This window comes from Oncorhynchus gorbuscha, linkage group LG06, assembly GCF_021184085.1.
Source record: "Oncorhynchus gorbuscha isolate QuinsamMale2020 ecotype Even-year linkage group LG06, OgorEven_v1.0, whole genome shotgun sequence".
NCBI lineage: Eukaryota > Metazoa > Chordata > Actinopteri > Salmoniformes > Salmonidae > Oncorhynchus > Oncorhynchus gorbuscha.
In genome coordinates this window covers 53,689,090-53,711,481 of record NC_060178.1, presented here as the reverse complement: position 1 = coordinate 53,711,481, position 22,392 = coordinate 53,689,090, and the positions used below count along the sequence as shown (strand labels likewise).

Here is a 22,392-nt window from a genome sequence, read left to right as displayed (position 1 = left end):
TGTCTGCTAAATGACATATTATATTATGTCAGGTGTGTGTCTGTGGTCTTACCTGAGTCAGTCTCTGTCCTTCCTTTGCTCTCCTCTGGCAGACCATTTCTCACACACATATCTGCCAACTACACAGCAACACAGAGAGGACAGATGAAGCAAATACGATGGCGCCGTAGGGGAGGGCTGCCATCTTACCGGCTCTCAACCAACCATGCTATTTTGTTAATTTTATCACGTTGTTCGTAACTTGTTTTGTACATAATGTTGCTGCTACCGTCTTTTATGACCGAAAAATCTTCTGGACATCAGAACTGCGATTGCTCACCTCAAACTGAAAGAAGAGTTCTTCTTCAATGAGTCGGAGGGGAGGGATATACTACTAGAGACACCCGACTAGGCCCAGATCCCCGTAATTCACTGGATAAAAAAACTGAGATTTAGTGGAAAAAGATCCGGGTGCCTTGTGAGGATCAGGCGACGAGTGGCTAACTTGCCCTTGCCTTCCGTCCTGCTAGCTAATGTTGGAAAATAAATGGGGACGAGCTGAAAGCATGTATATCCTACCAACGAGTCGTGGCTGAATGACGACATTAAGAACATACAGCTGGCGAGTTACACACTCCATCAGCAGGACAGAACAGCAGCCTCTGGTAAGACATGGGGTGGGGGCCCTATGCATATATGTGAACAACAGCTGGTGCACGATATCTAAGAAAGTCTCAAGGTTTTGCTCATCTGAGGTAGAGTATCTCATGACAAGCTGTAGACCGAACTGTCTACCTAGAGAGTTGTCATCTGTATTTTTAGTAGCTGTCAACATACCATCACAGTCCACTGCTGGCACTAAAAACTGTGTTCAAACGCTCATCCAGAGGCGGTGCTCCTAGCGGCCAGGAACTTTAATGCAGGGAAATTTAAATAACTTTTACCTAATTTCTATCAGCATGTTAAACGTGAAACCAGAGGAACAAAACATTCTAGACCACCGTTACTCCACACTCAGAGATGCGTACAAAGCTGTCCCTCGCCCTTCATTTGGCATATCTGACCATAATTCTATCCTCCTGATTCCTGCTTACAAGCAAAAATAAAAGCAGGAAGCACCAGTGACTCGGGGGCCTTTCAGGGGTGTGTGTTCAGCCCCCTCCTGTACTCCCTGTTCACTCATGACTGCACGGCCAGGCACAACTCCAGATCCTCAAAAGGTTCTACAGCTGCACCATCGAGAGCATCCTGACGTGTTGCATCACTGCCTGGTATGGCAACTGCTCGGCCTCTGACTGCAAGGCACTACAGAGGGTACTGAGTACGGCCCAGTAGATCACCGGGGTCAAGCTTCCTGCCATCCAGGACCTCTATACCAGGTGGTGTCAGAGGTATGCCCCGCACATTGACATTGACTCTGTACCAGTACCCACTGTATATAGCTCCGCTATTGTTATTTACTGCTGCTCTTTAATTATCTCTTACCTTTTTTGTATATTTTCTTAAAACTGTTGGTTAAGTGATTGTGAGTAAGCATTTCACTGTATGGTCTGTTGTGTTCGGCGCATGTGACAAATACAGTTTTATTTGATTTGTTACACACTACTCAAAGAACAGCCATTACACTCATAAAACAACTGGTTTCAACTGGGCACTAGTTAATTTAGCTGAGCCGATGATTTGTTCCTGTGAAAACTGATCCTAGATCAGCAATTCAACTTTGAGATGTTGCTGTATGAATACGTGCCCGTGTCCACATGCAGGAGGACTTCACATTATCAAAGATTGGTACTGATTCAAGTAGAAATGTCTTAGATTAATCATTGTTACTGTGTTCATTAATGACGTAGCGATGTAAAACCTAATGGAGAGAGACAGAAAGAGAGAGAATGCTATAGACTCGTAGAGAGAGAGGCTGACAAAGAGGGAATAGAGAGAGATACAGTTGAGTGTGAGACTGCTATGGTATACAGTAAGGGCCAGTACCCGTTTGGAGTGTCGCTGGGCTCTCCTGCGGATGCGAGGCCTGGTGCGGTTGGGGCCTTCAGCTGCATCCTGGACCCAGCCTCGTGTCAGCACCACCCCCGGCCCCGGGCCGAACACACCCCTCTCCCTTAGCAGCTCCTCCTCCACACACAGCCACATAGTCCCCAACCGCTTCCACTCATTATCACACAGCTGCAGAAGAGGGAAAGGAATGTAAAAATAAACATTGGGGGAGATAAGAAGAGCGTGAAAATTACGTATGGGGAACATTAGAGGCATGTCAGAATTATGTTGGGGAACCATAAGAGGAATGTAAAATTATGCTCGGGGAATGTAATAGGAATACTGTAGGAGTGTAAAAATGTTCCACAAAAGGCTTTTCAATCACATTCTATATGGGCACAAAAGATCTCGCAGTACCTGTGTGTGGTTCTTCCTCAGCTTCTCAAACATCTCCTGACCTCTCTTCAAATGGGCCTCCATACAAGACAGGAACTCCTAGAAAGGAGGAGAGAAACAGAGAGACAAATCAAATCAAATTTTATGGTCACATACAGTGCCTTGCGAAAGTATTCGGCCCCCTTGAACTTTGCGACCTTTTGCCACATTTCAGGCTTCAAACATAAAGATATAAAACTGTATTTTTTTGTGAAGAATCAACACCAAGTGGGACACGATCATGAAGTGGTAAGACATTTATTGGATATTTCAAACTTTTTTAACAAATCAAAAACTGAAAAATTGAGCGTGCAAAATTATTCAGCACCTTTTCTTTCAGTGCAGCAAACTCTCTCCAGAAGTTCAGTGAGGATCTCTGAATGATCCAATGTTGACCTAAATGACTAATGATGATAAATACAATCCACCTGTGTGTAATCAAGTCTCCGTATAAATGCACCTGCACTGTGATAGCCTCAGAGGTCCGTTAAAAGCGCAGAGAGCATCATGAAGAACAAGGAACACACCAGGCAGGTCCGAGATACTGTTGTGAATAAGTTTAAAGCCGGATTTGGATACAAAAATATTTCCCCTAGCTTTCAACATCCCAAGGAGCACTGTGCAAGCGATAATATTGAAATGGAAGGAGTATCAGACCACTGCAAATCTTCCAAGACCTGGCTGTCCCTCTAAACTTTCAGCTCATACAAGGAGAAGACTGATCAGAGATGCAGCCAAGAGGCCCATGATCACTCTGGATGAACTGCAGAGAAATACAGCTGAGGTGGGAGACTCTGTCCATAGGACAACAATCAGTCGTATATTGCACAAATCTGGCCTTTATGGAAGAGTGGCAAGAAGAAAGATATCCATAAAAAGTGTTGTTTAAAGTTTGCCACAAGCCACCTGGGAGACACACCAAACATGTGGAAGAAGGTGCTCTGGTCAGATGAAACCAAAATTGAACTTTTTGGCAACAATGCAAAACGTTATGTTTGGCGTAAAAGCAACACAGCTCATCACCCTGAACACACCATCCCCACTGTCAAACATGGTGGTGGCAGCATCATGGTTTGGGCCTGCTTTTCTTCAGCAGGGACAAAATTGATGGGAAAATTGATAGAAAAACACATTGAGGATTGATTCTAAACAACGTTTGCCATGTTTCAGTCGATATAATGGAGTTATTTTGGAAAAAGTTCTGTGTTTTTATAACTGAATTTTCATTTTTATTTTGGTAGCCAAATATGACGCAGAAAACAGACCGATTTCTCCTGCACAAATAATCTTTCAGGAAAAAGTGAACATTTGCTATCTAGCTGAGAGTCTGCTCATTGAAAACATCCGAAGTTCTTCAAAGGTAAATGATTTATTTGAATGTTTTTCTGTTTTTTGTGAAAATGTTGCCTGCTGATGCTAATGCTAAATGCTAATGCTAGCTATCAATAGCTATCAATACTGTTACACAAATGCTAGTTTTGCTATGGTTGAGAAGCATATTTTTGAAAATCTGAGATTACAGTGTTGTTAACAAAAGACTAAGCTTGAGAGCTAGCATATTGATTTCATTTCATTTGTGATTTTTATGAATAGTTAACTTTGCGTTATGGTAATGAGCTTGAGGCTGTATTCACGATCCCGGATCCGGGATGGCTCGCCGCAAGAAAGGGGGGCTGAATAATTTTGCACGCCCAATTTTTCAGTTTTTGATTTGTTAAAAAAGTTTGAAATATCCAATAAATGTCGTTCCACTTCATGATTGTGTCCCACTTGTTGTTGATTCTTCACAAAAAAATACAGTTTTATATATCTATGTTTGAAGCCTGAAATGTGGCAAAAGCTTGCAAAGTTCAAGGGGCCGGAATACTTTTTCAAGGCACTGTACATGTTTAGCCGATGTTATTGCGGGTGTAGTTATTGTTTCTAGCTCCGACAGTGCAGAAATATCTAACAAGTAATATCTAACAATTTCACAACATATACCCAATACACACAAATCTAAGTAAAGGAATGGAATTAGGAATAAATAAATTAACAATGTCAGAGCTTGTAGTTTCTTCTCCGTAATGAGTTTGGATCTGAGTATCGCCTCGACAATTTCTAGAATGCAAACACATTCTGTTCTGATTGGTCCCAGAAACTGATGGGTTGGGCCAGAGCCAGAACACACGTGGTTAAAGGGACGTTTAGAAAATGTGTAATTTGCCTCCCAAGTGGCACAGTGGTCAAGGCACTGCATCACACTGCGAGCTGTGCCACTAAAGATCCTGGTTCGAGTCCAGGCTCTGTCGTAGCCGGCCGTGACCCGGAGACCCATGAGGCGGCGCACAATTAGCCTTGCGCTGTCTGGGTTAGGGGAGGGTTTGGCTGGCAGGGATGTTCTCGTCCCATCGCTCACTAGAGACTCCTGTGTCAGGCTGGGCACAATGCAGGCTGACACGGTCGGCAGGTGTACAGGCGTCTTGGTACAAATGGCAACCCAGCCAAGGTAGTGCAGCTTGGCTGGGTTGTGTTTATGATGACGTACGGCTCTCGACCTTCACCTCCCCCAAGTCCATGCGAGAGTTTCAGCAATGGGACAAGACTGTAACTACCAATTGGATACCACGAAATAGGGGTAAAAAAATATAATAAAAGACAATGTAACGTCAAAATGAGGTCTGTTGTACAAAAAGTAATCTGTGATTGGATTATCTCTAACCAGAGTATGAAAGCCTGGTTAGAGATGATTTGATACTCTGATGATCCAATTGCGGATGACTTTTTTGTACAACAGACCTCATTTTGATGTTGCCACAAATGACTTCAACAATGGCAGTCTAAGACTGAACTACACCTTTCTGACACCTTTCTACCCTGCTAAAGCTGCCCTGGTCAACTGTAAGTTATGTTATTGTGAAGTGGAAACGTCTTGGAGCAACAACTGCTCAGCCGAGAAGTAGCGCGGAAAAATAATCTGCCCTTGGTTGCAACACTCACTAACAAGTTCCAAACTGCCTCTGAAAGAATGTCAGCACAATAACTGTTCGTCAGGAGCTTCATGAATTGGTTTCCATGGCCGAGAAGCCGCACACGAGCTTGGACTCTGGAGCAGTGGAAAAGCGTTCTCTGGAGTGATGAATCAAGCTTCACCATCTGGCAGTCCGATGGACAAATCTTAGCTTACCTGTCTCAATGCATAGTACCAACTGTAATGTTTGGTGGAATAGGAATGGTTGGGCTAGGCCCCTTAGTTCCAGTGAAGGGAAATCTTAACTCGACAGCATACAATGAAATTCTAGATGATTCTGTGTTTCCAACTTTATGGCAACAGTTTAGGGAAGGCCCTTTTCTGTTTCAGCATCACAATGACCCTGTTAAAGAATTTGACTGGCCTACAAAGAGCCCTTAGTTCAACCCCATCAAACACCTTTGGGATGAATTGAACCGCCGACCGCTAGCGAGGCCTAATTGCCCAACAGCAGTGCCCAACCTCAATAATACTCTTGTGGCTGAAAGCAAGTCCCCGCAGAAATGTTACAAATGTTTGTGGAAAGAAGAGTGTTAAAGCAGCAAAGAAGAAACCAACTCCATATTAATGCACATGATTTTGGAATGAGATGTTTGATGAGCAGGTGTCCACATACATTTGGTCATATAGTGTATGTAGCGAACATAAAGAAGTGAAAGGATTCAGTTTGAGTCGTCAGGCAACACTACTATGACTATCCCTCAAAGTGTGTTACATCATAAAACAAATATCAAAAAAATCACTGAAAAAAATGAAAATTATAATCAATGTGCAGTGATCATTTAGACCATTTCTACAGTACTGTGTGTGTAAAAACAACTCACCTCAATAACTCTGTATGAAAAACAATGTCCCATCTTTTCCTTATGACCTTTCTGTAGCGTAAAACAGCCACTTCCCATACTGCGTATTAATATTAGTATTGTTTGTTTCATCATGAAATTAGCATACACTCATATAATTACAGCTCATATAAATTGCATTCAGTGGGTGAAATAAGCTAGTGGCTACACAGCTTTCCAATAATACTGTCTATGGATCTAAACCTTTGGTGTCTGTGAGTACCTTTGGTGTCTGTGAGTACTTCCGGGTTGGAGCGAGTGGTCGCATCGGCACTTCGCTCCCGCAGGTAGTATAACCTTTTCATTACATTTCATTATATTTCATTATAGCACAACGGTTTGATTTGTCTAATCTTAGCAATTTCTTCTCAGCTAGCTACAAAGCCGTCTTTGTATCAAAGATAATTGCGTAATTATCGTATTTCGCCGTCCTAACGTAGTCTTCACTAGCCAGCTAGCTAACGTCCACTGATTAGCTGCACTGGAGAAACTATTACACTCAACTGAACGACTTGATTAGTGTAGTGTTAGCTAGCTACATAGCTGTCTTTGCTGTCTTCGTATCTTCGTATCCAAGATAATTGTGTTGTTTAGGTTTAGAGTGTGTAGTCTTAGAGTGATTATCTTAATTTACCGAGGTTAGCTAGCCAGCTATTTGTCGTCCTTAACGTAGGAGACTCTGCTAGCTAGCCAACGCTAGCCAACGTCTTCTGAATAGAACTCAACAACCCGGTCGCATTCACAGGTAGTATCACATTTTCACTTCATTTCATTACAGTACAACGGTTTGATTTGTTTGATCGTAGCTAGCTACATAGCTAGCTACATAGCCGTCTTTGTATCAAAGATAATTGTGTAGTCTAGAGCGATTTTCTAGGTTAGCTAGCCAGCTATTGTCATTCTTTTAACGCAACGTAACGTAAACAACACTACTAGCTAGCCAGCTAGCCCCGAATAGCAGCACTGCAGAAACTATTACACTCAACGGAACGACTTGATTAGTGTAGTGTCAACAACGCACCCACTGCCAGCTAGCCTACTTCAGCAGTACTGTATCATTTTAATCATTTTAGTCAATAAGATTCTTGCTACGTAGCTTAACTTTCTGAACATTCGAGACGTGTAGTCCACTTGTCATTCCAATCTCCTTTGCATTAGCGTAGCCTCTTCTGTAGCCTGTCAACTATGTGTCTGTTTATCCCTGTTCTCTCCTCTCTGCACAGACCATACAAACGCTCCACACCGCGTGGCCGCGGCCACCCTGATCTGGTGGTCCCAGCGCGCACGACCCACGTGGAGTTCCAGGTCTCCGGTAGCCTCTGGAACTGCCAATCTGCGGTCAACAAGGCAGAGTTCATCTCAGCCTATGCCTCCCTCCAGTCCCTCGACTTCTTGGCACTGACGGAAACATGGATCACCACAGACAACACTGCTACTCCTACTGCTCTCTCTTCGTCCGCCCACGTGTTCTCGCACACCCCGAGAGCTTCTGGTCAGCGGGGTGGTGGCACCGGGATCCTCATCTCTCCCAAGTGGTCATTCTCTCTTTCTCCCCTTACCCATCTGTCTATCGCCTCCTTTGAATTCCATGCTGTCACAGTTACCAGCCCTTTCAAGCTTAACATCCTTATCATTTATCGCCCTCCAGGTTCCCTCGGAGAGTTCATCAATGAGCTTGATGCCTTGATAAGCTCCTTTCCTGAGGACGGCTCACCTCTCACAGTTCTGGGCGACTTTAACCTCCCCACGTCTACCTTTGACTCTTTCCTCTCTGCCTCCTTCTTTCCACTCCTCTCCTCTTTTGACCTCACCCTCTCACCTTCCCCCCCTACTTACAAGGCAGGCAATACGCTCGACCTCATCTTCACTAGATGCTGTTCTTCCACTAACCTCATTGCAATTCCCCTCCAAGTCTCCGACCACTACCTTGTATCCTTTTCCCTCTCGCTCTCATCCAACACCTCCCACACTGCCCCTACTCGGATGGTATCGCGCCGTCCCAACCTTCGCTCTCTCTCCCCCGCTATCATCTCTTCCCTCCGCTCAAACCTTCTCCAACCTATCTCCTGATTCTGCCTCCTCAACCCTCCTCTCCTCCCTCTCTGCATCCTTTGACTCTCTATGTCCCCTATCCTCCAGGCCGGCTCGGTCCTCCCCTCCCGCTCTGTGGCACGATGACTCATTGCGAGCTCACAGAACAGGGCTCCGGGCAGCCGAGCGGAAATGGAGGAAAACTCGCCTCCCTGCGGACCTGGCATCCTTTCACTCCCTCCTCTCTACATTTTCCTCCTCTGTCTCTGCTGCTAAAGCCACTTTCTACCACGCTAAATTCCAAGCATCTGCCTCTAACCCTAGGAAGCTCTTTGCCACCTTCTCCTCCCTCCTGAATCCTCCCCCCCCTCCTCCCTCTCTGCAGATGACTTCGTCAACCATTTTGAAAAGAAGGTTGACGACATCCGATCCTCGTTTGCTAAGTCAAACGACACCGCTGGTTCTGCTCACACTGCCCTACCCTGTGCTCTGACCTCTTTCTCCCCTCTCTCTCCAGATGAAATCTCGCGTCTTGTGACGGCCGGCCGCCCAACAACCTGCCCGCTTGACCCTATCCCCTCCTCTCTTCTCCAGACCATTTCCGGAGACCTTCTCCCTTACCTCACCTCGCTCATCAACTCATCCCTGACCGCTGGCTACGTCCCTTCCGTCTTCAAGAGAGCGAGAGTTGCACCCCTTCTGAAAAAACCTACACTCGATCCCTCCGATGTCAACAATTACAGACCAGTATCCCTTCTTTCTTTTCTCTCCAAAACTCTTGAACGTGCCGTCCTTGGCCAGCTCTCCCGCTATCTCTCTCTGAATGACCTTCTTGATCCAAATCAGTCAGGTTTCAAGACTAGTCATTCAACTGAGACTGCTCTCCTCTGTATCACGGAGGCGCTCCGCACTGCTAAAGCTAACTCTCTCTCCTCTGCTCTCATTCTTCTAGATCTATCGGCTGCCTTCGATACTGTGAACCATCAGATCCTCCTCTCCACCCTCTCCGAGTTGGGCATCTCCGGCGCGGCCCACGCTTGGATTGCGTCCTACCTGACAGGTCGCTCCTACCAGGTGGCGTGGCGAGAATCTGTCTCCTCACCACGCGCTGTCACCACTGGTGTCCCCCAGGGCTCTGTTCTAGGCCCTCTCCTATTCTCGCTATACACCAAGTCACTTGGCTCTGTCATAACCTCACATGGTCTCTCCTATCATTGCTATGCAGACGACACACAACTAATCTTCTCCTTTCCCCCTTCTGATGACCAGGTGGCGAATCGCATCTCTGCATGTCTGGCAGACATATCAGTGTGGATGACGGATCACCACCTCAAGCTGAACCTCGGCAAGACGGAGCTGCTCTTCCTCCCGGGGAAGGACTGCCTGTTCCATGATCTCGCCATCACGGTTGACAACTCCATTGTGTCCTCCTCCCAGAGCGCTAAGAACCTTGGCGTGATCCTGGACAACACCCTGTCGTTCTCAACCAACATCAAGGCGGTGGCCCGTTCCTGTAGGTTCATGCTCTACAACATCCGCAGAGTACGACCCTGCCTCACACAGGAAGCGGTGCAGGTCCTAATCCAGGCACTTGTCATCTCCCGTCTGGATTACTGCAACTCGCTGTTGGCTGGGCTCCCTGCATGTGCCATTAAACCCCTTCAACTCATCCAGAACGCCGCAGCCCGTCTGGTGTTCAACCTTCCCAAGTTCTCTCACGTCACCCCGCTCCTCCGTTCTCTCCACTAGCTTCCAGTTGAAGCTCGCATCCGCTACAAGACCATGGTGCTTGCCTACGGAGCTGTGAGGGGAACGGCACCTCAGTACCTCCAGGCTCTGATCAGGCCCTACACCCAAACAAGGGCACTGCGTTCATCCACCTCTGGCCTGCTCGCCTCCCTACCACTGAGGAAGTACAGCTCCCGCTCAGCCCAGTCAAAACTGTTCGCTGCTCTGGCCCCCCAATGGTGGAACAAACTCCCTCACGACGCCAGGACAGCGGAGTCAATCACCACCTTCCGGAGACACCTGAAACCCCACCTCTTTAAGGAATACCTAGGATAGGATAAGTAATCCCTCTCACCCCCCCCTTTAAGATTTAGATGCACTATTGTAAAGTGACTGTTCCACTGGATGTCATAAGGTGAATGCACCAATTTGTAAGTCGCTCTGGATAAGAGCGTCTGCTAAATCACTTAAATGTAATGTAATCTAATTAGCTTAAACATTAATATCTCAGTGGTACGCTGCGGCAGTGGGCAGGGTGCAGTGGTGTGTCTGTGCGTCCTTGTCTGTGTCTTTGTGTGTGTGCATGTCCTTCTACTACATTAGCACTAGCTAGTGACACTTAGGACTCACATTGGCACGGCTCACAGAATCATTAAGACAATCATCACAACATAGGCCTCACTGAGAGGGTGAAACAACACATCTCCTGCCATAACGTGTGACCGAGAATGCACATCTCAGTCGGTTACAGACAGAACATTACAGACTAAATGAACATGCTGCAGACTTGAGCTTCAGTCATGGTCATGGATGGCTAACTCGATTTCTTTGTGGTATTGGTAATCATATTTCTCTGCTCTACTGCCTACACCTGGGGAAATAAATGCAATGTTTTATTAAATACTTATTTTTTTTTGTAAAAAAAAAAGATACAGAATATAAAATCCTTGTGCGTCAATCTAAGTAACATAATCACAAAATCCCCATCAAAATCTGTCAGTTTAAGATAGAGATACGAGTTTTTACATATACTATGTTGGCTTTCCGCATCTGGGGTGAAAGATGGCCGAGCTACAGCAAACAGTGTTTGACTGACAATGAGACATTCTGAAAATCGGTCATCTCGTGAAAACGTCTATAGAGTTCCAACGGGTTGGCATACAAACTATTTCTCCGGTTTGCTCTACAACCCCCACAACTGTCACGGGATTTGTCTGAAAGAAACCCATACAAATGAGTGGAAGTATGGAGGTAGTTTTGTGCCAAAACAATAAGAGGATAACTATGTGTCCAAAAAAAACAAAAATATTACCTGAGCTTTCTAGATATAGGACAGACATAGCCACTTCAAAATCTTATTCCTTATTATTTATTTATTTACTATCTTCTTTTACATTTATGAATGTGTTATTCAATGTGTTTCTATGGGCTACAGTAGTAAAGGCCGAATTCAATATTTTATCAAATATATTTTTTATACATCATTTTTATACCTAAAGGGGTACTAAAATTCAAAATCAATGCGCTGAATGATCCATGCTATGACCATATTAAAACAATTCCATATGTTAGCTTAGTACACCCCCACCCCCAACCCCCAAGAGCTTGAACTCTCATCCCTGATACAGATTGAAACCCTAGTGACTGTATATGGCATTCCAAAAGCAGGCAAAAATGTGACAATACAGTATAGAAGACAGAAACAAATGAAGGAAGAATTGGAAGCGAAATTGAAGAAATATTAAAGAGAGAGAAGAAATGGGCCTAATAAAGTTGATCAAATGAAGCCACATTTTAAAAGATAAACACACCGTCGCTGCCATCACTGTAATGTGTGTGAATTGCACCAGTCCCTCCTGCATCAAAGCACCCCCACAACATGATGCTGCCACCACTGTGCTCCATGGTTGGGATGGTGTTCTTCGGCTTGCAAGCCTCCCCCTTTTTCCTCCAAACATAATGATGGTCATTATGGCCAAACAGTTATATTTTTGTTTCATCAGACCAGAGGACATTTCTCCAAAAAGTACAATCTTTGTCCCCATGTGCAGTTGCAAACTGTAGTCTGGCTTCTTTTTGGTGGTTTTGGAGCTGTGGCTTCTTCCTTGCTGAGCGGCCTTTCAGGTTACATCGATATAGGACTAATTTTACTGTGGATATAGATACTTTTGTACCTGTTTCCTCCAGCATCTTCACAAGGTCCTTTGCTGTTGTTCTGGGATTGATTTGCACAGATTGTTTGTACAGATGGACGTGGTACCTTCAGGCATTTGGAAATTGCTCCCAAGGATGAACCAGACTTGTGGAGGTCTACACATTTTTCTTCTGAGGTCTTGGCTGATTTTTTTTTATTTCCCCATGATGTCAAGCAAAGAGGCACTTTGAGCAAAGAGTTTGAAGGTAGGCCTTGAAATACATCCACAGGTACACCTCCAATTGACTCAAATGGTGTCAATTAGCATATCAGAAGCTTCTAAAGAGATGACATACTTTTCTGGAATTTTCCAAGCCATTTAAAGGCACATTCAACTTAGTGTATGTAAACTTCTGACTCACTGGATTTCTGATACAGTGAATTATAAGTGAAATAATCTGTCTGTAAACAATTGTTGGAAAAATTGTGTCATGCACAAAGTAGATGTCCTATCCGACTTGCCAAAACTATAGTTTGTTAACAAGAAATTTGTGGTGGTTGAAAAATGAGTTTTAATAATGACTCCAACCTAACTGAATGTAAAATTACGACTTCAACTGTATTTGATTTTGAATTTCAGGACCTTTAGGATATAAAAATATATAAAGTATATAAAAAATTGGATAACATATAGATGTTGTCCTTTTACTACTAAAGCCCATAGAAACACATTAAATAACATATTCATAATAGGCTCAAATAAATCATAAGAAACAAGGTTTTGAAATGTCTGTCCTAAATCTAAGAGATATTTTTAAAAACTCAGGAAATATATACAGTGCCTTCAGAAAGTATTCAGACCCCTTGAGTGTTTGCAAATTTTTCCACATTTTCTTCATCAATCTACACACAATACCCCATAATGACAAAGCAAAAACAGCCTTCTTGGATATGACACTACAAGCTTGGCACACCTGTATTTGGGGAGTTTATCCCATTCTTCTCTGCAGATGCCCTCAAGCTCTGTCAGCTTATATGGGGAGTGTTGCTGCACAGCTATTTTCAGGTCTCTTCAGAGATGTTTGATTGGGTTCAAGTCCGGGCTCTGGCTGGGCCACTCAAGGACATCAAATCAAATCAAATTTGATTTGTCACATTCGTTGAATACAACAGTGAAATGCTTACATCCAAGCCCTTAACCAACAATGCAGTTTTAAGAAAAAACAAGAGTTAAGTAAAAAATGGAAAATTAAAGTAACAAATAATTAAAGAGCAGCAATAAGATAACAATAGCGAGACTATTTACAGGGGGTACCGGTACAGAGTCAATGTGCAGGGCCACTGTTTAGTCGAGGGAATTGAGATAATATGTACATGTAGGTAGCGTTAAAGTGGCTATGCATAGATAATTAACAGAGAATACCAGCAGAGTAAAAGAGGAGGGGGGGGGGCAATGCAAATAGTCCGGGTAGACAGTTAGTGTATCTGGTATAATGGTGTTGACCTGACCCATGACCAGCCCTTCAAAGTACTTCATAGCTACAGAGTGCTACGGGTTGGTAGTCATTTAGGCAGGTTACCTTAGTGTTACCTTAGTGTTCTTGGGCACATTCGAAGACTTGTCCGAAAGCCACTCCTGCGTTGTCTTGGCTGTGTATTTAGGGTCAGTGAAGGTGAACCTTCACCCCCAGTCTGAGATCCTGAGTGCTCTAGAGCAGGTGCACTTCAGTCGAGTCTCTGACACATAGTGTTTGTGAGAGTCTCCCCGTTCCATAAAGTGGTCATAATAGTGTTGTAGGTTAAACCGTTCCGGCGCTACAGACTATTACATGAGAAGACCGATTTTCTGGATGTCTCATGGTCTGACGAACACCGCTTGTTGCGGGGCCAATGTGATAAAAAATATATTCTGTTAAATCCTATTTCATGACTGTGCCTTTCAGAAGGTAGAGATCATTCATCAAGCAGTCGATGGTCTGTCGGCAGATGATATGATAAAGAAGAACACAAAAAAATAATGTTTTCATCAGATTTGTACAGCTAAAATGACCAACGCCTGTTTAGGTGGATCAACACACACGCACACACACGCACACGCACACACACACACACACACACACACACACACACACACACACACACACACACACACACACACACACACACACACACACACACACACACACAGTCTTGTATAGATAACCTTGTGGGGGACACAGAATTCAGTCGCAATCAAAATCTTTTTTTTTTACCTTATCCCCAAAACCTAACCTTAACACTAACCCTAAACCTAACCCTATCTCCTAACCCTAAAACTAAACCTAAACCTAATTCTAATGCTAATTTTGACCTTAATCCACTAGAAATAGTATTTGACCTTGTGGGGACAAACAAAACGTCCCCAGTTGGTCAACTGTTTGTTTACTATCCTTCTGGGGATGTCTAGTCCCCACAAGTATAGTCAAACATGTCCACATGCACCTAAAGCACCACACACACACCAATGTCACTGTGCTGTGTGCGTTGGTCCGTCCAGCCCTGTGGGTGTGTTTTGATTATGTCTGTAAATGGATCTGGATTGTCCCATCTGACCACTCCTCAGTGGGCCCAGTAATTGATATCTGTTAATTTTATCTGTAGTAATACACAGACACACACACACACGCTCAGGCTCCTGTTGAAGGTTAAAGACGCGCTTTTTGTTGTTTTCCTCCCGAAACACACTGCCCACATCATTATTTCCTCCTGCAGATGAAGACGTCGCACCATCTGGATCAGGACGTGGAGACATATTACTCATGCGCACAGGCATGAAATTACAGCGTCTGTCTGTTTTTCAGTCTTGCCCCACAAACTGTGTTTGTTTGTGTGTGTGTGTCTGTGCATGTCTCTCCCTTCGTGTGTGTGTGTGTGTGTGTGTGTGTGTGTGTGTGTGTGTGTGTGTGTGTGTGTGTGTGTGTGTGTGTGTGTGTGTGTGTGTGTGTGTGTGTGTGTGTGTGTGTGTGTGTGTGTGTGTGTGTGTGTGTGTGTGTGTGTGTGTGTGTGTTACCTCCACAGTGCCAGTTTCTCTCCCCAGTCGTTTGTGGACAGAGCGAATAGCAGAGCTGATTACACTATCTTTCCTCTGGATGGTGCTAGTCAGCTTCCTCTTCACATTGCCTGACGGGACAAAAACCATCAATCCTTCAGTCAGATATACAAGTGCAAATACAAGTACAAATACAAGTGCAGGCCTGAGTATATTACAAGATCGGTAGATCATACTGATGTGGTTCACTTTTTCAGGTATAAAGATCTGATATTCTGCGCAGGCCTGCGTCTCACCTGTGTGTATACCTGAGTGATGTGTATGTACGTCAATTAATGTGTGTGGTTTCACCTGTGTGTATACCCGAGTGATGTCTGTCTATTGTCCATGCCTGTGTGTGGTCTCACCTGTGTATAACTGCCACACCTTGAGTGCTGTCTCTTCCCACAAAGGGCTGATGTCACTCATGCTGACAGGTCCCATCCTCTGCGTCTGATTAGCTGAGAGCTCAATCTTATAGGTGTCTTCTAGAATGGTGCGTCTCTCAGTAAGGATCTTAGACCACACAGACTCTACTTGGGACATCAGCTCTGTAACACACACATACATTCAGCTCACTCTCATGGGTTATGGATGCAGGCCTTGACCAGGGACAACAGCTCAGCTGTCACTACTGTCACACATGCACACACAGTCCTACCTGTGTCTGAATCGGGTACTTGGCTGAGTGTGGTAGTGTGGCTGGTCTTGAGAGGGAACAGATGAGACAGGATTCTCCGCTGGTGTTTCTTGTGACTTTCAAACCCAAAGCCTTCTGGGTAGCTGTAGGGCACACAAAAAATTCCCCATAGCATAGACCTACAATTAATACAAAGCCAGTGGCGATGCATCATTAAGGGCAGGTGGGGCTGAGCCCACTTGTTTTGAGCCCCACCTGTTTAGCTAAAATAATAATAATAATAATAACAATAATAATAAATATATATATAAACATATTGTGGCAAAGAAGGGGGTCGAGTGATAAGTGGCAGATATGTGAGAGCAGAACTAATAAACGGGCTCTGCCCGATCACTAAAATGGCCACCCCTGTCAGAACTACAGATCACAAAATGGCCGACCACCAAAACTACAAGTCCCAGAAGCAAGGGGAACCCTCAGAATGTGGAGCCGACCCACAGATAAAGGGTCAAGAAAAACCAGGAAGAATGAGAGAGAGTGCTGGAAGGAGCTATGAACAATAGAGAAAGAGACTATAGAGATTGGCTGGATTTCCCGTGTATGAGCTGGATTGTTTTGGACATACCTGTTGGCATTTGGACCTGGACCTACCGAGAACCCGATTCGTGTACCGAACCCTGCTATCCTTGACCAGCCTACGGCCTGGGTGGACCAGGACGGAGAAACATACACACAGGTACTGTCCTGTTTGAAAGAACTCTCATTCTTGGGTGATTTGGTGACAGTTTACCACTTAGTTTGTGACAAACACTCCTAACCTTGAAGAGGTTTGCCACACGATGTATATATATATATATTAAACACACACACACATACTTTTAGTTGTCTGTTTTTACCAAGATGGCGTAGCAGTGAAGACGTGTTTTGTTCGTGTCCCGTGTATTTTTTTTGTATTTTTTTGTATATATATTTCAATTCTATTTTCAATCTCTTTTCAATTTTTAATTCGATTATACCTTCCGGTAACCTGTCTCACCCAATGTGATACGGTATCTCTATTATTTTTAATTTTAGAACACATTCAAGAACCTCCAGAAGCTAACCAGCTAACTAGCTATTCAGTCATTGTTAGCCACTGCTAGCGGCTTTTACCTTCTGCACAGATACCAGCCCTGTTCTTAGCCTGGATAAAACTCGCCAGTCTACTAGTATCGGACTGTCTCTCCACAACAACGCCGGATTCCTGCCGTAATCCCTGGACCACTACTTCTGATCTTCACAGCTAGCTTGCAGCTAGCTAACTCACCATGGCACCTAGTACCGAAGCTATCCCTGAGGCCCTACTCCCGGCCTACTCAGCTGTTCACCCGAACCCCACTCATACACGGCTAGAGCCCAATACTCCACCGGATGCTTGCTGTAAACTCTGGACCTTGGCACCGGATCACCGCTGCTAACAATTGGCTATATTGGCTAACGCCACTGCCACGAAGCTAGCACCAGTTAGCCGTGAGCCAGGCGCATCTAAATTCTACAATACCTCTGTCGTCATCTGGCTTGGATTCTCTGTCGACACGGCGCCCCGCCGCACCACCATGAATGGTCTGCCAATAAATACTCCATCCGCTGTGCCTTCAACCGGCCTCCGTCGGAGGGCTACTAACTTTAAACGCCTTGTCGCCTGCTGCCCCCTGGACACTATGATCACTTGGCTACAGAGCTGATGCATTTACATTTACATTTAAGTCATTTAGCAGACGCTCTTATCCAGAGCGACTTACAAATTGGATGCCTGCTGGACTGTCCATTAATCACGGTACTCCATTTTGTTTACATATTTTTTTATCTGTCGGCCCCAGCCGCAAACTCCGGCTCTGTGTGTAGTTAATCCGACCCTCTCTGCCTAGTCATCACCATTTTACCTGCTGTTGTTGTGTTAGCTGATTAGCTGTTGTTGTCTCACCTGTTGTTTTAGCTAGCTCTCCCAATCAACACCTGTGATTACTTTATGCCTCGCTGTATGTCTCTCTCAAATGTCAATATGCCTTGTATACTGTTGTTCAGGTTAGTTATCATTGTTTTAGTTTACAATGGAGCCCCTAGTTCCACTCTTCAAACCTCTGATACCACCTTTGTCCCACCTCCCACACATGCGGTGACCTCACCCATTACAACCAGCATGTCCAGAGATACAACCTCTCTTATCATCACCCAGTGCCTGGGTTTACCTCCACTGTACCCGCACCCCACCATACCCCTGTCTACGCATTATGCCCTGAATATATTCTACCATGCCCAGAAATCTGCTCCTTTTATTCTTTGTCCCCAGCACTCTAGGCGAACAGTTTTGATAGCCTTTAGCCGCACCCTCATACTACTCCTCCTCTGTTCCACGGGTGATGTGGAGGTAAACCCAGGCCCTGCATGTCCCCAGACACCCTCATTTGTTGACTTCTGTAATCGAAAAAGCCTTGGTTTCATGCATGTCAACATCAGAAGCCTCCTCCCTAAGTTTGTTTTACTCACTGCTTTAGCACACTCTGCCAACCCTGATGTCCTTTCCATGTCTGAATCCTGGCTTCGGAAGGCCACCAAAAATTCGGAGATTTCCATACTCAACTATAACATTTTCCATCAAGATAGAACTGCCAAAGGGGGAGGAGTTGCAGTCTACTGCAGAGATAGCCTGCAAAGTAATGATATATATTCCAGGTCCATACCCAAATAGTTCAAACTACTAATTTTAAAAACGACTCTCTCCAGTAATAAGTCTCTCACTGTTTCCGCCTGCTTACCGACCCCCCTCAGCTCCCAGCTGTGCCCTGGACACCATTTGTGAATTGATCGCCCCCATCTAGCTTCAGAGTGTGTTCTGTTAGGTGACCTAAACTGGGATATGCTTAACACCCCAGCAGTCCTACAATCTAAGCTAGATGCCCTCAATCTCACAAAAATCATCAATGAACCCACCAGGTACAACCCTAAATCTGTAAACAAGGGCACCCTCATAGACGTTATCCTGACCAACTGGCCCTCCAAATACACCTCCGCTGTCTTCAACCAGGATCTCAGCGATCACTGCCTCATTGCCTGTATCCGGTACGGGTCCGCAATCAAACGACTACCCCTCATCACTGTCAAACGCTCCCTAAAACACTTCTGCGAGCCGGCCTTTATAATCGACCTAGCCCGGATATCCTGGAAGGATATTGCCTGGTCATTCTTTAAAAGTACCATCTTAGATAAGCATGCTCCGTTAAAAAAATGCAGAAAAAATAACAGATATAGCCCTTGGTTCACTCCAGACCTGACTGCCCTCGACCAGCACAAAAACATCCTGTGGCGGACTGCAATAGCATCGAATAGTCCCCACGATATGCAACTGTTCAGGGAAGTCAGGAACCAATACACGTAGTCTGTCAGGCAAGCAAAGGACAGCTTTTTCAAGCAGAAATTTACATCCTGTAGCTCTAACTCCAAAAAAGTTCTGGGACACTGTAAAGTCCATGGAGAACAAGAGCACCTCCTCCCAGCTGCCCACTGCACTGAGGCTAGGTAACACGGTCACCACCGATAAATCCAAGTTAATCGAAACCTTCAACAAGCATTTCTCAACGGCTGACCATGCCTTCCTCCTGGCTACTCCAAACTCGGCCAACAGCTCCGCCCCCCCCCCCCCCGCAGCTACTTGCCCAAGCCTCCCCAGCTTCTCCTTTACCCAAATCCAGATAGCAGATGTTCTGAAAGAGCTGCAAAACCTGGACCCGTACAAATCAGTTGGGCTTGACAATCTGGACCCTCTATTTCTGAAACTATCCGCCGCCATTGTCATAACCCCTATTACCAGCCTGTTCAACCTCTCTTTCATATCGTCTGAGATCCCCAAGGATTGGAAAGCTGCCGCAGTCATCCCCCTCTTCAAAGGGGGGAGATACCCTGGACCCAAACTGTTACAGACCTATATCCATCCTGCCCTGCCTATCTAAGGTCTTCGAAAGTCAACAAACAGATCACTGACCATCTCGAATCCCACCGTACCTTCTCCGCTGTGCAATCTGGTTTCCGAGCTGGTCACGGGTGCGCCTCAGCCACGCTCAAGGTACTAAATGATATCATAACCGCCATCGATAAAAGACATTACCGACCTAGAATATGTGGACATATGTGGACGTACTTAGGTGTATGTCTAGACTGTAAACTCTCCTTCCAGACTCATATCAAACATCTCCAATCTAAAATCAAATCTAGAGTCTGCTTGTTATTCCGCAACAAAGCCTCCTTCACTCACGCGGCCAAACTTACCCTAGTAAAACTGCCTATCCTACCAATCCTCGACTTCGGCGATGTCATCTACAAAATAGCTTCAATTACTCTACTCAGCCAACTGGATGCAGTTTATCACAGTGCCATCCGTTTTGTTACTAAAGCACCTTATACCACCCACCACTGCGACCTGTATGCTCTAGTCGGCGGGCCCTTACTACAAATTCATCGCCAGACCCACTGGCTCCAGGTCATCTACAAGTCCATGCTAGGTAAAGCTCCGCCTTATCTCAGTTCACTGGTCCTGATGGCAACACCCACCCATAGCACGCGCTCCAGCAGGTGTATCTCACTGATCATCCCTAAAGCCAACACCTCATTTGGCCGCATTTCCTTCCAGTTCTCTGCTGCCTGTGACTGGAACGAATTGCAAAAATCACCGAAGTTGGAGACTTATCTCCCTCACCAACTTTAAACATCTGCTATCTGAGCAGCTAACCGATCGCTGCAGCTGTACATAGTCCATCGGTAAATAGCCCACCCAATTTACCTACCTCATCCCCATACTGTTTTTATTTATTTACTTTTCTGCTCTTTTGCACACCAGTATCTCTACCTGCACATGACCATCTGATCATTTATCACTCCAGTGTTAATCTGCAAAATTGTAATTATTCGCCTACCTCCTCATGCCTTTTGCACACAATGTATACAGACTCTTTTTTTCTACTGTGTTATTGACTTGTTTATTGTTTACTCCATGTGTAACTCTGTGTTGTTGTCTGTTCACACTGTTATGCTTTATCTTGGCCAGGTCGCAGTTGTAAATGAGAACTTGTTCTCAACTATCCTACCTGGTTAAATAAAGGTGAAATAATTTTGTTTTTTTAAATTGACATGAATACATGTTACAAATCAGTTTGCAAAAAATGTTACAGGTGTTTCAGCCTAGCTCAGTGGTTTCTGTGGTGGTGGGGCAGCCAAAATAAAATAGTGGCTGGTAATTTTCTCTAGTTGCTCTGTGATTGGCTCAGTGTTCTGTCACTCATGGGGACACTTCGTCACCACTAAATCTACAGGAAGAGTTTTAAAATTCAAGCCCCTTGAGTGCTGCCATAGATTTACATTAGAAATGCCCATCTAAAGAAGGCTGAAGGTCAATGGCCACAGAAAAAATTACGTCAAATCATGTGGCTTTACCATAGCTTTGATTGGAAAGATCATGTCCACATCATACTTTCAAAATCTTAGCTAGCAAGCTAGACAAGTAGTCATCGTCATGAATCAAGTTGACAATCTACTGGCAGATCCATTATAGATCAAATAAAATATAGATAAAACGTATCGGTGCTCATCAGCCATTGGACATAAACATTACACAACAAGTAGGAAATCGCAAATTCAACAATGAGTGGTTTGGAAGGAATCAGGGGCTAACTGTAAGCTTTGCAAAGCAATCACTAGCCTGCTATTCAGTGGAGATTGTGGTCCAAGTCTGGGTTTAAGGGTCTCTTTTCCAAGCTCAAAAGAATACATTCTTTTCAACACCATGGGCCAGAAAAGGTTGAATACATTGGCCATGCTGTCAATCCAACATGACTTCTGCCGCATTCAAAACAACTGGAAACTCAGAACTGGGAAATCTCAGACTTCAGTGAGTTCAAGACAACTGGTCAATCTGAAAAATATTTGCTCCGACGGGGAAGATATGTTTAGAATGGAATTCCAACTCGGAATTCCAAGTCGGGAACTCAGGCCTCTTTCTAAAGGTCCGACCTGAAGATCACCGATGTCATGATTCAGTCTTGTTTTTGTTGTCTTGAAAGCACCATAAATCCAGAGAATGCCAAACTGTGATGACAAAATTTGCACACAAGAAGGACCGCTGTGCCACCTTCATGTTCAAATGAGCACAGCACAACGATGTGAGTCAAAAAAAGTATTGTATTCTGTTTCATAAATTATGTAATATGCCAGGGAGATATATATACTGTAGCTAAGAAAGTAATGCTAAATGTATGTTGTGTAGTAAGCTGATTGTAGCCCATGTGCCTCACCCTAATAATTTGGTACCTGCGGAGGCAGGGTTGGGATTTACAACGTATGTATGTATGTATGTATGTATGTATGTATGTATGTATGTATGTATGTATGTATGTATGTATGTATGTATGTATGTATGTATGTATGTATGTATGTATGTATGTATGTATGTATGTATGTATGTATGTATGTATGTATGTATGTATGTATGTATGTATATATGTATATATA

At 44.5% G+C, this 22,392-nt stretch overlaps 1 protein-coding gene across 3 annotated transcripts in view; it reads right to left on the bottom strand.

Moving 5' to 3' along the window:
* wdfy4 (WDFY family member 4) overlaps positions 1–22,392 on the bottom strand; it is a 250,546-nt gene that overhangs the window by 89,235 nt on the left and 138,919 nt on the right. For all 3 annotated transcript variants that reach the window (XM_046353520.1, XM_046353519.1, XM_046353518.1), the window contains exons 40-45: positions 15,877–15,998; positions 15,584–15,766; positions 15,198–15,307; positions 2,386–2,463; positions 1,966–2,157; positions 53–119 (exon numbers count right to left, since the gene is read on the bottom strand). In XM_046353520.1, the coding sequence (XP_046209476.1) occupies positions 53–119; positions 1,966–2,157; positions 2,386–2,463; positions 15,198–15,307; positions 15,584–15,766; positions 15,877–15,998 (752 nt within the window). The remainder of the gene's footprint in view (positions 1–52; positions 120–1,965; positions 2,158–2,385; positions 2,464–15,197; positions 15,308–15,583; positions 15,767–15,876; positions 15,999–22,392) is intronic.